Source organism: Elephas maximus, chromosome 4 (genome assembly GCF_024166365.1).
Source record: "Elephas maximus indicus isolate mEleMax1 chromosome 4, mEleMax1 primary haplotype, whole genome shotgun sequence".
Lineage (NCBI taxonomy): Eukaryota > Metazoa > Chordata > Mammalia > Proboscidea > Elephantidae > Elephas > Elephas maximus.
Window position 1 is genome coordinate 64755461 of NC_064822.1, and position 15690 is coordinate 64771150.

The 15690-nt window shown below is 37.4% G+C and overlaps 1 protein-coding gene across 1 annotated transcript in view; it reads right to left on the minus strand.

Annotated features, from left to right (window-relative positions):
* Nucleotides 1–8299: 8299 nt before the first annotated feature.
* The window catches only part of LOC126075138 (C-type lectin domain family 4 member A-like), a 59395-nt gene continuing 52004 nt past the window's right edge, over nucleotides 8300–15690 (minus strand). Inside the window, exon 6 of the mRNA XM_049882375.1 lies at nucleotides 8300–11003. Coding sequence (XP_049738332.1) covers nucleotides 10868–11003 — 136 coding nt within the window. The 3' untranslated portion in view covers nucleotides 8300–10867. The remainder of the gene's footprint in view (nucleotides 11004–15690) is intronic.

Here is a 15690-nt window from a genome sequence, read left to right on the forward strand (position 1 = left end):
TCACTCTAAATGGAGAGAACCTGAAAGCATTTCCCTTGAGAACGGGAACCAGACAAGGATGCCCTTTGTCACTGCTCTTATTCAACATTGTGCTAGAGGTCTTAGCCAGAGCAATTAGGCTAGACAAAGAAATAAAGGACATCCGGATTGGCAAGGAGGAAGTAAAAGTATCTCTATCTGCAGATGACATGATCTTATACACAGAAAACCCTAAGGAATCCTCCAGAAAACTACTGAAACTAATAGAAGACTTTGGCAGAGTCTCAGGTTATAAGATAAACATACACTAATCACTTGGATTTCTCTACATCAACAAAAAGAACATCGAAGAGGAAATCACCCAATCAATACCATTCACAGTAGCCCCCAAGAAGATAAAATACTTAGGAATAAATCTTACCAAAGACATAAAAGACCTATACAAAAGAAAACTACAAAGTGCTAGTGTAAGAAACTAAAAAAGACCTACTTAAGTGGCAAAACATACCTTGCTCATGGATAGGAAGACTTATCATAGTAAAAATGTCTATTCTACCAAAAGCCATCTATACATACAATGCACTTCCGATCCAAATTCCAATGTCATTTTTTAATGTGATGGAGAAACAAATCACCAACTTCATATGGAAGGGAAAGAAGCCTCAGATAAGCAAAGCATTACTGAAAAAGAAGAAGAAAGTGGGAGGCCTCACTCTACCTGATTTTAGAACCTATTATACAGCCACAGTAGTCAAAACAGTCTGGTACTGGTACAACAACAGGCACATAGACCAATGGAACAGAATTGAGAACCCAGATATAAATCCATCCATATATGAGCAGCTGATATTTGACAAAGGCCCGGTGTCAGTTAATTGGGGAAAAGATAGTCTTTTTAACAAATGGTGCTGGCATAAATGGATATCCATTTGCAAAAAAATGAAATGGCACCCATACCTCACACCATGCACAAAAACTAACTCCAAGTGGATCAAAGACCTAAACATAAAGACTAAAACGATAAAGATCATGGAAGAAAAAATAGGGACAACGTTAGGATCCCTAATACAGGGCATAACAGAATACAAAACATTACCAAAAATGACGAAGAGAAACCAGATAACTGGGAGCTCCTAAAAATCAAACACCTATGCTCATCTAAAGACTTTACCAAAAGAGTAGAAAGACCACCTGCAGACTGCGAAAGAATTTTCAGCTATGACATCTCCGACCAGCGCCTGATCTCTAAAATCTATATGATTCTGCTAAAACTCAACCACAAAAAGACAAACAACCCAATCAAAAAGTGGGCAAAGCATATGAACACGCACTTCACTAAAGAAGATATTCAGGCAGCTAACAGATACATGAGAAAATGCTCTCAATCATTAGCCATTAGAGAAATGCAAATTAAAACTACGAAGAGATTCCATCTCACTCCAACAAGGCTGGCATTAATCCAAAAAACACAAAATAATAAATGTTGGAGAGGCTGTGGAGAGATTGGAACTCTTATGCACTGCTGGTGGGAATGTGAAATGGTACAACCACTTTGGAAATCTATCTGGCCTTTTCTTAAAAAGTTAGAAATAGAACTACCATACAACCCAGAAATCCTACTCCTCGGAATATACCCTAGAGAAATAAGAGCTTCACACGAACAGATATATGCACACCCGTGTTTATTGCAGCTCTGTTTACAATAGCAAAAAGCTGGAATCAACCAAGGTGCCCATCAACGGATGAATGGGTAAATAAATTGTGGTATATTCACACAATGGAATACTACACATCGATAAAGAACAGTGACGCATCTGTGAAACATTTCATAGCATGGAGGGACCTGGAAGGCATTATGCTGAGTGAAATTAGTCAGAAGCAAAAGGACAAATATTGTATAAGACCACTATTATAAGATCTTGAGAAATAGTATAAACTGGGAAGAACACATACTTTTGTGGTTATGAGGGGGAGAGGGAGGGAGGGTGGGAGAGGGTTATTTACTGATTAGTTAGTAGATAAGAACTACTTTAGGTGAAGGGAAGGACAATACTCAATACACGGAAGGTCAACTCAACTGGACTGGACCAAAAGCAAAGAAGTTTCCAGGATAAACTGAATGCTTCAAGGTCAGCGGAGCAAGGGTACGGGTTTGGGGACTATGGCTTAAGGGGACTTCTAAGTCAATTGGCAAAATAATTCTATTATGAAAACATTCCACATCCCACTTTGAAATGTGTTGTCTGGGGTCTTAAATACTAACAAGCAGCCATCTAAGATGCATCAATTGGTCTCAACCCACCTGGATCAAAGGAGAATGAAGAACACCAAGGTCACACGATAACTATGAGCCCAAGAGACAGAAAGGGCCACATAAAGCAGAGACTACATTAGCCTGAGACCAGAAGAACTAGATGGTGCCCAGCCACGACCGATGACTGCCCTGACAGGGAGTACAACAGAGAACCCCTGAGGGAGCAGGAGATCAGTGGGATGCAGACCCCAAATTCTCATAAAAAGACCAGACTTAATGGTCTGACTGAGACTAGAGGAATCCCGGCGGTTATGGTCCCCAAACCTTCTGTTGGCCCTGGGTCGGAGAAAGATGCTGACGAAGAATGAGCTGCTTGTATGAGGTGGACACTTGAGACTGTGTTGGCATCTCCTGTCTGGAGGGGAGATAGGAGGATAGACAGGTTAGAAACTGGCAAAATTGTCACAAAAGGAGAGACTGGAAGGAGGGAGCAGGCTGACTCATTAGGGCGAGAGTAAGTGGGTGTATGGAGTAAGGTGTATATAAGCTTATATGTGACAGACTGACTTGATTTGTAAACGTTCACTTAAAGCTCAATAAAAATTATTTTAAAAAAAAGGACAATACAAAAAAAAAACTGATTGTAGGATTTTTTCATATACAACATCTAGCACTCAATCAAAAATGACCAAATGAAGAGAAAAAAAAAAAATACATGGGTGAAAATCAAAAGAAACAATAAAACCAAAAAAAATAGACAATAGAAAAAAACCCATGTGGCTCAGGATAATGGAGTTTTCAGGTTAAGAGTTTAAAATAAATATGCTTATTATTCTGATGTGATATAAGAAAATACTGAGAATCTCTGCAGAGAATTTGAAATGATAAAAAAGAACCAATATGAAAATTTACAATTGAAGAATATAGTAACTAAAGTTAAATATTCAATTAGTGTGTTTAAAAACAAATTAGATGCAGATATAACTGGTGAATTGGAAAACAGAGAAAGAAAAAATACTAAACGAAATCTGAAGACCAAAAATGATTAATAATGTAGAAGAGAGAGTAAGAGACATAAAAGAAGGTGAAACATATAACTCAAATCCATGAAAAAAGATCTGAAGTATGTGGCAGAGACAATATTTGTATAGTAAAAAAAAAAAAAATTTTTTTCTTTTTTTTTATACTAGTAAGTCATAATTTAGCAAAAGTGATGAAAGACATTAAGCCATAGATTTAAGAAGCTCTAAGGAGAGAAAACACACACACACATACAACTATACACGTCATAATAAAAAATACAAACCCTAAAAAAGAAAAAGAGAACATCTTTAAGATTGACAAATTTTAAAATTCTGATTATTTTCAAAGGAGCAACAGCTAGCCCCTAATTCCAATTGACATCAAGTCAACTCCTGCTCATGTCGACCCATGCATGTCAGAGTAGAACTAATCTCCACAGGGTTTCCAATGATCGATTTTTTAGAAGTATATCACCAGGACTTTTTTCCAAGGCACCCCTGGGTGAACTCAAATCTCAAACCTTTTGATTAGCAGTCAAGCACTCTAACCGTTTCCACCGCTAAGGGACTGCAACAACTAGCCTACCACTTGATTATTAAACAATGGAACCCACAAGACAATGGGATAATATCTTCAGAGTACTAAAGGAAAAATAACTACCAAGCTAGAACTCTATATGCTCTGAAAATATTGTTCAATAATAAAGTGAAATAAAAACATTTTGAGATAAAAACTAAGAGAAATTATCATCAGGAGACCTTCACTAAATGAAATATAGAAGAGTATTCTTCAAGCAGGAAGAAAATTATCCTATATAAAAGTTCAGAGAGACAGAAAGCAATGAAAAGCACTAGCAAGAGTAAATATGCTGAAAATTAAAATTGTGCATAGAAAGCATTTAAATAAGGTGTTAGCAGTTGTAAATATAAGGATAATTAAAATCCATGACAAAAATAGCAAACAACTCAAGAGATGAGTAAAATAAAAGTGTTCGAATGTCTTTGCATGACTCAAAAAAAAAGTAAAATTACAATATTAGATTTAATTAGTCAAAGATGCATGGTGTAGTCTTTAACAAAATCAGTAAAAAGTTATAAAAGTTTTTTTACTATACTAATGAAAATAAAAAGCTAATAATAAAAAATAAATTTAACCAGGGGGTGAACGTCTTGTACACTGACAACTATAAAACACTGCTGAAGGAAACTAAGCAAAATCTAAATAAATGGAAAGACATTCTGTGTACATGGAATGGGAGACTTAATAAGTCTGAAGATGTCACTGCTACTCAAAGGAATCTACAGGTTTAATGCAATCTCTATCAAAATTCCAACAACCTCCTTTGCATAAATGGAAAACTCACTCCTCAATTTTATATGGAATTGAAAGTCACCCTGAATAGTCAAAGAAATCTTGAAAAAGAAAAAGTATGAGGATTCATACTTCCTAATTTCATAAACATACTATAAAGCTACAGTGATCAAAACAGTCTGGTAGTGGTATAATAATATTAGGCACAAAGAGCAACAGAATAGAATTGAGAGTCCAGAAACAAACCTGTATATCTAATGAACAATTGATTTTGACAAGGGTGCTAAGTTCAACCAATGGGGAAAGTATAGTCTTTTCAACAAATGATGCTGGGACAAACTGGATCTTCATATGCAAAAGAATTCAGTTGGAACCATACCTCACACCACATGTGAAAATTAACTCCAAATGGATCAAAGGTCTAAGTGGAAGAATTAAAACCAAAAACTCTTAAAACAACTGTAGAAATAATGCTTCCAGCTTTCAACAACGGATTTATGGATATGATACCAAAAACATGAGCAACAGAAGACAAAATAGGTAAATGAGACTTTATCAAAATTTAAAACTTTTGTTCATCAAAGAGCTTTATCAACAACCTAAAAAGACAATCTACAGATTGAGGGAAAATAAATGATAAGATATCAGAAATATTTGATAAGGACTTAATATTCAAAATATATAGAAAACCCCTACAACTCAACAACAAAAAGACAAAAAAACAAATTAAAAAATAGGTAAAGGAATTGAATAGACATTTCACCAAAAGGATATACCAATGGCCAATAAACACATGAAAAGATGCTCAAGGTGATTAGCCATTGTTGTTGTTTCTGCTGTATCTGTTGTCAAATGGACTCCGACTTATGGAGACCTGATGTACAACAGAATGATATGTTGTCTGGTCTTGCATTATCCTCACAATCACCAGTATATTCATTCCATCGTTGAGTCTATTGTGTAAATCCATCTCACCAAGGGTCTCCCCTGCCTTCGTTGACCCTCTACTTCTCCAAACATGAAGTCCTCTTCTAGCAATTGATCTCTGCTGATAATGTGCCCAATGCAAGAGAGTTGGACAATCTTCTCTTGTGATCAGTAAGGTTTTCATTGGCTGATTTTTGGAAGTATATTGCCAGATCTTTCTTCCTACTCTTAGTCCAGAAGCTGCACTGAAACCTGTCTACCATGGGTGACCCTGATAGTATTGAAAATATTGGTGGCATAGCTTTAAGCATCAAAGCAACACACAAGCCACCCCAATACAACAGACTGACAGAAGGATGATGGTATTAGTCATTAGGGAAATGCAGATCAAAACCACAATGAGATATCACTTCACATCTACTAGAATGGCTCTTATCACAAACCCAGAAAATAACAGGCACTGGCAAGGATGTGGAGAAGTTGGAACCCTCATCCACCGCTGGTGGAATTGTAAAATGGTTTAACTACTATGGAAAATTTTGACAGAACCTCAAAAAATTAAACACAGAACTACTTTATGGACAAGGTATTCCACTCCTAGGTATATAAAACCAAACAAAAAACCAAACCCATTGCTATCGAGTCAATTCTGACTTATAGAGATCCTATAGGACAGAGTGGAACTGCCCCACAGGGCTTCCAAGGACTGGCTGGTGGATTCGAACTGCAGACCTTTTGGTTAGCAGCCATAGCTCTTAACCACTGTGCCATCAGGGCTCATCTAGGTATATACCTAAAAAAAAAAAAAAAAAGCTAAAGGAAGGGACTGAAACAGATACTTGTAAACCAATGTTCATTGCAGCATTATTCACAATAGCCAAAAGGTAGAAACAGATAGTATAATCAAATCGTGTCTCATATAGTGCTGGAAGATGGGGCCCACTGGTTGGAAGGCACAACTGGGGAAGAGCTACCCCCTCAAAGTAGAGCCGACCTTAATGACATGGATGGAGTAAAGCTTTCGGGACCTACATTTGCTGATGTGGCATGACTCAAAATGAGAAGAAACAGCTGCTAACATTCATTTTTGTTGAAAATAATTGAAAAGCGGTTGCAGCAGTATATCAACAAGGAACTGCCAGAAATTAAAGTCAGATTCAGAAGAGGATGTGGAACAAGGGATATCGTCACTGATGTCAGATGGATCATAGCTGCAGAGAATACCAAAAAGATGTTTACTTGTGTTTTATTGACTGTGCAAAGGCATTTAACTATGTGGATTATAACTAATTATGGATAACTTTATGAAGAATGGGAATTCCAGAACAATTATTTGTGCTCATGCTGAACCTGTACATAAAAAAGAGGCAGTCGTTCATAAAGAACAAGGGGATATTGTGTGGTTTAAAATTAGGAAAGATGTGTGTCAAGGCTATATTGTTTCACCATACTTATTCAATCTGTATGCTGAGAAAATATTCAGAGAAGCTGGGCTATATGAAAAAGAATGTGGCATCAGGATTGGAGGAAGCCTCGTTAACAACCTGTATTATGCAGATAACACAATATTGTTTGCTGAAAGTGAAGAGGACTTGAAGCACTTACTGATGAAGATCAAAGATGACTTCTCAACATAAAGAAAACAAAAATCCTCACAACTGGACCAACAAGCAAAATCAGGATAAACAGAAAAGATTGAAGTTGTCAAGGATTTCATTTTACTTGAATTTCCAGTCAATGCCCTTGGAAGTAGCAGTCAGGAAATGAAACAACATATTGCATTGGGCAAATCTGCTGCAAAAGACCTGTTTCAAGTAATAAAAAGCAAAGGTGTCACTTTGAGGACTAATGTTCGCCTGACCCAGGCCATGGTGTTTAAGAAAAATTGATGTCTTTGAATTATGGTGTTGATGAAGAATATTGAATATACCATGGACTGCCAGAAGAACAAACAAACCTGTCTTGGAAGAAGTGCAGCCAGACTGCTCCTTAGAAGCTAGGATGTTGAGACTTTATCTCACATACTTTGAACATGTTATCAGGAGGGATTGGTCCCTGGAGAAGGACATCATGCTTGGTAAAGCAGAGAGTCAGTGAAAAAGAGAAAGACCCTCAACGAGATGATTTGACACAGTGGCTGCAACTATGGGCTCAAACATAGCAATGATTGTGAGGATGGCACAGGACCAGACAGTGTTTCGTTCTGTTGTACATAGGATAACTATGAGTTGGATTTGACTGGACAGCACCTAACAAGAACAATAACATATAGGTTCAAGGGAATATTATTCAGCCAAAAAATGGAAACAACTCATGTGTCCATCAACAAATGAATGGATAAATAAAACATGGTATAGACATGCAACACATGCAATGATAAATTATTTAGCAAGGAAGAAAAATGAAGTTCTGATACTTACCATGGCATAGATGAACCTGGAAAACATTATGCTGAGTGACATAAATCAGACGCAAAGCACGAATATGGTATGATCCCGCTTATATGAGTATCCAGAATAGGCAAATGCACAGAGACCAAAGTTTATTAGTTGTTACTAGGGGCAGGTGTGAGGGGGAAAATGGAAGGCATTCCTTAAGGGGCACTGAGTTTTCACTGAGGGTGGTGAGAAAATTTGAAAATGGATGGTGGTGACCGTTGCACAGCATGGTCAATGTAGTGGATGTCACTGAATTGGACACATAGAAATGTTTGAAATGTTTGTTGAAATGTCTCACCACAATAAAAATTTTTAGAAAGAGGTCAACTATCTCCTAAATTTTTATGTACATTGACTTCAACCCCAATCAAAGACCCAGAATTTTTTTTGTAAAAATTTACCAGTTGATTTTAAAATGAATATGGAACATTAAATAACTGAAAATAGCAAAACGATCTTGAAAGACAGGACAAAGTTTGAGGACTTCCACACCTGATCACAAGGTTTATTCTACAGAGCTACAATAATCCAGAAACATAGTATTAGCATAAGAATAAACAAACAGATCAATGGAACAAAACCATGAGTCCAGAAATAGACACCGATACATAAGGTCAATTGATTTTTTACAAAAGCATGAAGGTAATTCAGTGGGGAATTGGTAGTCTTTCCAAAAAAATGGTCCCATTTTAACTGCACATATATATGAGAAATAATAAACTTCAGCTGCTACCTCATACTACACACAAAATTTAATTATTGAACTGTAGACCAAAACACAAAAGGCAAAAATATAACACTTTTAGAAGAAAACATAAGAAAAAAATTTTGTGAGCTTGGTGTAGGTGAAGGTTTCTTAGACAGGCCATAAAAGAAAACGTGATAAGCTACACATCATCAAAAATTGAAAACATTTCTCTTCAAAACATACCACACAAAAGCAACTTGAACAGAATCTCATCTAAAACCCATGTAGCAAATTTTTATGGATTTTGCATGATCTTTAAAAAGAATTCCAGATATCATACATGTGCCAAAATGTTTATGGTTTTGGAAGTTCTGAATAAGCAGTGGTTGTCCCAATTGGCTCTATTGTTGTCCTTCTGGCGTGTCTTTATGCTGTTCTTTTGAAGAGTGTGGGATGAAAAATAAGTGATGTAGCACTTCTGTTTTTAATAATTACAGCTTAAACTATCCAGTATTTTTAGTCCTTACTTGAGAAAGCTACCCAGAGTTATTACCAATGGCAATAAGTCTCTTTCCCGGTAACAAGAGCTATTCTGGTAATTTCCTAGTTTTGTCTCTTTGATTCAATAGAAATATTTCAGAGTATGTGACCACTTGATGCATACTCCAGGCTTCTCTATAATAAATCCCTTTGCCAAATGCAGGAGCTGCAAACACTACTGGCAAGAGTGAATCAAATAGGTGAGTTAAACTATCCCAATGTGTGAGTAATTTCCTATAGGAGTTTGGCCTTGATGAAAGTGTAAATGCAGGAATTGGTTTCCTAGGCAGTTTACGGTGTCCTTGACAGAATCTGTCTGCCAATTATTCCTGTGCAATGATGTTGGCATTTGAGGTTGTTGTTGTTAGGTGCCATTGAGTCAGTTCCAGCTAATAAACCTGTTATTGTCGAGTTGATTCCAACTCATAGTGACCCTATAGGACAGAGTAGAACTGCCCCATAGAGTTTCCAAGGAGTGCCTGATGGATTTGAACTGTCAACATTTTGGTTAGCAGTCTTAGCTCTTAAGCACTAGCCACCAGGGTTTCCTCTGACTAATAGTGACTTTATAAGTAACTGTACTAAACGCTGCCCAGTTCTGCACCATTCTCACAATCATTGCTCTGTTTGAGCTCATTGTTGCAGTCACTGTGTCAATCCACCTCATTGAGAGTCTTCCTCTTTTTTGCTGACCCCCTACTTTACTAAGCATTATGTCCTCCAGGGACTGATCCCTCCTGATAACATCTCCAAAGTATGTGAGATGAAGTCTCACCATTCTCTCTTCTAAGGAGCATTCTGGCTGTACTTCTTTCAAGACAGGCCTGTTTGTTCTTCTGGCAGTCAATGGTATATTCAATATTCTTCGCCAACACCATAATTCAAATGCATCAATTCTCGAAAGAGGTCTTTTGCAGCAGATTTGCCCAATGCAATATATCATTTGATTTCTTGACTGTTGTTTTGGTGGGCATTGATTGTGGATCTAAGTAAAATGAAATCCTTCACAACTTCAATCTTTTCACCATTTATCATCATGTTGCTGATTGGTCCAATTGTGAGAATTTCTGTTTTCTTTAAGCTTAGGTGTAACTGTTACTGAAGGCTGTAGTCTTTGACATTCATCAGTAAGTGCTTCAAGTCCTCTTCACTTTCAGCAAGCAAGGTTGTGTCATCTGCATAATGCAGGTTGTTAATGAGTCTTTCTCCGAAGCTGATGCCACATTCTTCTTCATGTAGTCATGCTTCTGGGATTATTCACTTAGCATACAGATTGAATAAGTATGGTGAAGGGATACAACCCTAACACACACATTTTCTGTTTTTAAACCACACGATATCCCCTTGTTCTGTAAGAATGACCACCTCTTGTTCTATGTATAGGTTTGGCACGAGCACAATTTAGCGTTCTAGAATTCCCACTATTTGAAATGGTATCTGTAATTTGTAATAATCCACACAGTTAAATGCCTTTGCATAGTCAATAAAACACAGGTAAACATCTTCCTGGTATTCTCTGCTTTCAGCCAAGATCCATCTAATATCACAATGATATCCCTTGTTCCACACCCTCTTCTGAACCCAGCTTGAATTTCTGGCAATTCCTTGTCAATGTACTGCTGCAACCACTTTTGAAAGATCTTCAGCAAAATTTTACTTGAGTGTGATGTTAATGATATTGTTTGATAATTTCTGCATTCCGTTGTATCACCTATCTTTGGAATGGGCACAAATATGGATCTCTTCCAGTCGGTTGTCCAGGTCTTCCAAATTTGAGGTGGCAGGCAAGATACCCACCTTCTGAAATATTTGTGAATAGCTGAACCAAGGGGAGTTTTGATGACTAAAAGAGAAACAAGGGGTAATTAGTTAAACCAAGGGCTTCATTTGGGAACCAAAAACCTTAACAATAATCTCTGGGGTGTTGAGCCATGTGTTTTTTACTGAAAAGAATGCCTCTTTTCCAGAAAATTTTTGCTGGAGTTATATTGTTAAGAAATGAAGTGAGATGAATATATAGAAGTGCTATTTAGTGGCCTACTATACCAAAAACACCTGCAGGAGAATTAAAATTTCAGCACTTGTTATAACTTTTAAAAAGATTTTGAAATTATCGAAGTGCACTTGAATCAAGTTTTAACGTACTGTATGATGGATAGATGAGGCTGTCCATTGTAAAAATTCTTTATTTGAATTGTCAGACCTGATTTTGTCAGTGCAAGAATGCTGTAACATTAACAAATTCAATAAAAAGTAAATACATGGAAAAAATTAAAAAGCCAGCCACAGACTGGGAGAAAATGTTTACAATACATATATGGCAAAGGTCTTATATGAAGAATAACCTTTTCAAAAACCTACAGCTCAATAATGAGGACAAAACAATGCAATTTGAAAATTGAGGAGGAAAAAGCCTAGACATGAAAGATTTTATGTGGTTTGTCAATACACATGAAAACATGTTCAAAATCATTAGTTATCAGGGAAAAGCAAATTAAAACCACAAGACACCACTTCTCATGCATTAGAAGGACTAAAATTTTTAAAAAAACTGACAAGACCAAGCATCGTGAGGATATGAAGAATTTGAAACTCTCATAAATTGCTTATAGACGTGTAAAATGGTACAACCACTTTGGGCAACAGTTTGATAATTTCCTACAAAGTTAAACATACATCAATCCTATAACTGAAAAAAAATCCCATTCCTAGGTATAGATCTAAGAAAAATTAATTCATGCTTCAATAATTTTGCAATATTAAGATCATCTAAACAAAATCAACATCGAAAGAACCCTAAAGGTTTGTCAAGTATCAGCAGATTCCCACCTTCGGAAAAATCATCACGTTGTTCAGTTTAATCTCAGTGAGCAAAAGTATTTCCCCTGGTACTGGACATTCCACCAAGTTGTCTGTGTCCGTCTCCATTTACTAGGTGGCTTTTTCACCAAAACAGTCTGGTGTGTTGGTAGGTTTGTTTGTATGTTTATTTGTGGGATTTTTTTTATTATTTGTGATAAAATATGTATTTAAAAAATTGCCATTTAACCATTTTTAACTGTACAATTTGGTGGCATTAATTGTATTAATTGCCAGGTAGTACATTTATCATCACCATCCTTTTCCAAACGTTTTTCATCATCCTAAACAGAAACTTAGTACCCCTTAATAACACCCATTTTCCCCTCCCCTTATCACCTGGCAAACACTAATAATCACTGGTCTATTATCTATTCTAGATACCTTTTCTAGATATTTCACATAAATGGAACCATCCTTTTGTGTCTGAAGTATTTTACTCAGCATAATATTTTTAACAATCACCCATATTGTAGCATGTACGAGAACTTCGTTTCTCTTTATGGCTGAAAAATATTCCACTGTATGGATATATCATGTTTTGTTTATCCATATACCTGTTTATAAATGAATGTTTCCACCTTTTGGCTATTATGAATAATGACTCAATGTACATTGATGCACAAATATCTGTTTAAGTCCCTTCTTTCAATTCTTTTGGGATATACCTAGAAGTGGAACTCCAGGGTCGTATGATAATTCTGTGTGTAAATTTTTGAGGAACCATCAAATTGTTTTCCACAGAAGTTGCATTGCTTTACATTCCCAACAGCACTATCCTTGCCAAGACTTGGTATTTTCCGTTTTTCTGATAATAACCATCCTAGAGGGTATTATTTGTTTTTTTTATATAAAGGTGAATATAGAGCCTAAAATTCTAGGATATATTTCACTCATAGGATCAAATATATCTGCCAACTAAAGCAATAAATGAGCTTACTTTCTTTAAATAGTTCTATATGTAACCTGTCTTTTTCTTTTTCTTTTCTTTTACCTTAAAGGGAATGTTTGCCTAAACATTAATTAAGCATTTCAAGACCCATCTTCTAAAATACCAAAAACAAACCCATTCTTGTTGAGTCAATTCTGACTCATGACGACACCACGTTCTACACAGTAGAATTACTCTATAGGGTTTTCTTGGTTATTATCTTTATAGGCTCAGATTGTCAGTCCTTTCTTCCATGGCACCACTGGGGAGGTGTGATGGTTAAGATTGTGTGTCAACTTGGCTGGGACATGATCCTCAGTGTTTTGACAGTTATGAAATAGTTTCATTTTTTAATGATGTAATCGCCTCCATGATGAGATCTTATGTGAGCAGCCAGTCAATTGAAATGGAGTTTCCTTGGGGCTGTGGACTGCATCCAATATAGGTGGACTTTCTGGCAAGGCTTGTTAGATTTTGCTCACTCTGGATCCTGCAGCTGGCTCCTGTTCATCTGACCTCCGATTCTTGGGACTTGAGCTAGCAGCTTACCAGCTGACTTACCTGCCAGTCTTGAGATTCATCAGCTTCCACAACCTGTGAGCCCAAGGCCTCTTATCTGACCTTACAATCTTGCATTCACCAGCTACTGTGGCTACGTGAGTCAGGAGAAACTCGAGCGTGACCCACACAGACTTGGAATGTTCCAGCCTCTACCACCATGTAATCCTTTCCTTGATATAATTCTCACTATATACATACACATATTTTTATATGCTTCACTGGTTTTGCTTCTCTACAGAATTCAGCCTAAGACATTTGATACTGAGAGTAGTTCTAGAGAAACAAAATTTTAAGGATGAGTTTTCTAAATTGGTGCTCAAGTCTGGTTAGTCTTAAAGATTTCAATGATTCTGCTTCCAGCAGCAAAGAAGGAACTATTAATTTGTGCCATGAGGTGGCAATGAAACTACGCACTATATCACCACCAATAGATCAGGTATTGGGGAGAGGAGAGGCTCTGGGTGATCACATGTTTGATATCTTTCTAAAATTATGTCATAATGAAAGGTTTAAAGAAACTGGTTGGTTGGTCCTACTTTTGCTAGACAACATATTGAAAGAAAGAGATGAGCTCAGAGCTTCAGAATCAAAGCCCTACTGCCACATAAACAACCTCAAAATTTACAGTTATGGCTTGAAAGAAAGCCTTATTTCTTGTAGTAATAGAGTTTATATTGCCAAAAACCAAACCCAGAGTCTTACTGTAAATGGCTGAATTACAATGCCTACTCAATTTCCAAACTCGAGTGGTATCTGAAGTTAAGTGAGGGCATTGATTGAGAAGAAATGGAATCCTGAAACTTGGGATGGGGACATATGGGCAGATAATCAGGAAGCTGGGGACACTGAACCCCTAAATTACATTGAATTACTCCTGCAAACAAAGCCAGCCCTCTCACTCCCATATGAAGAGATTATTCCATCTTTGCCTGCTAAGCCACCCTCTCCAGTAAAACCATTAGCCCCTCCAAGCCCGTCTGATGAGATTAACCCAGCTGTGTCTGAAGAGCCTTTGTCTGAGTCATTGACTCGGGCATTGCCTGAGACAGATGCCTTCCAAGGCAATGCTGAACGTTGTTAAAGCACATCTTCACCACCCATTTTGGCTTCTAGACCTATGACTAGACTTAAAAGTCCCAGTGAGCCCCAAAAGGTGAAGTACAAAGTGTGACCCAGGAGGAGTTATGCTGCACTCCAAAAGAACTGCTTGACTTTTCTAATACATGTTGTTGTTGTTGTTAGGTGCTGTCGAGTAGGTTCCGACTCATAGTGACCCTATGCACAACAGAACAAAACACTGCCTGGTCCTGAGCCATCCTTACAATCGTTGTTATGCTTGAGCTCATTGCTGCAGCCACTGTGTCAGTCCACCTCGTTGACGGTCTTCCTCATTTCCGCTGACCCTGTACTCTGCCAAGCATGATGTCCTTCTCCAGGGACTGATCCCTCCTGACAACATGTCCAAAGTATGTAAGACGCACTCTCGCCATCCTTGCCTCTAAGGAGCATTCTGGCCGCACTTCTTCCAAGAAACACTTGTTTGTTCTTTTGGCAGTCCGTGGTATATTCAATATTCTTCGCCAACACCACAATTCAAAGGCGTCAACTCTTCTTCGGTCTTCCTTATTCATTGTCCAGCTTTCACACACATATGATGTGATTGAAAATACCATGGCTTGGGTCAGGCACACCTTAGTCTCCACGGTGACATCTTTGCTCTTCAACATTTTGAAGAGGTCCTTTGCAGCAGATTTACCCAATGCAATGTGCCTTTTGATTTCTTGACTGCTGCTTCCATGGCTGGTGATTGTGGATCCAAGTAAAATGAAATCCTTGACAACTTCAATCTTTACTCCGTTTATCATGATGTTGCTCATTGGTCCAGTTGTGAGGATTTTCCTTTTCTTTATGTTGAGGTGCAATCCATATTGAAGGCTGTGGTCTTTGATCTTCATTAATAAGTGCTTCAAGTCCTCTTCACTTTCAGTAAGCAAGGTTGTGTCATCTGCATAACGCAGGTTGTTAATGAGTCTCTCTCCAATCCTGACGCCCCGTTCTTCATATAGTCCAGCTTCTTGGATTATTTGTTCAGCATACAGATTAAATAGATATGGTGAAAGAATACAACCCTGACGCACACCTTTCCTGGTTTTAAACTACTCAGTATCCCCTTGTTGTG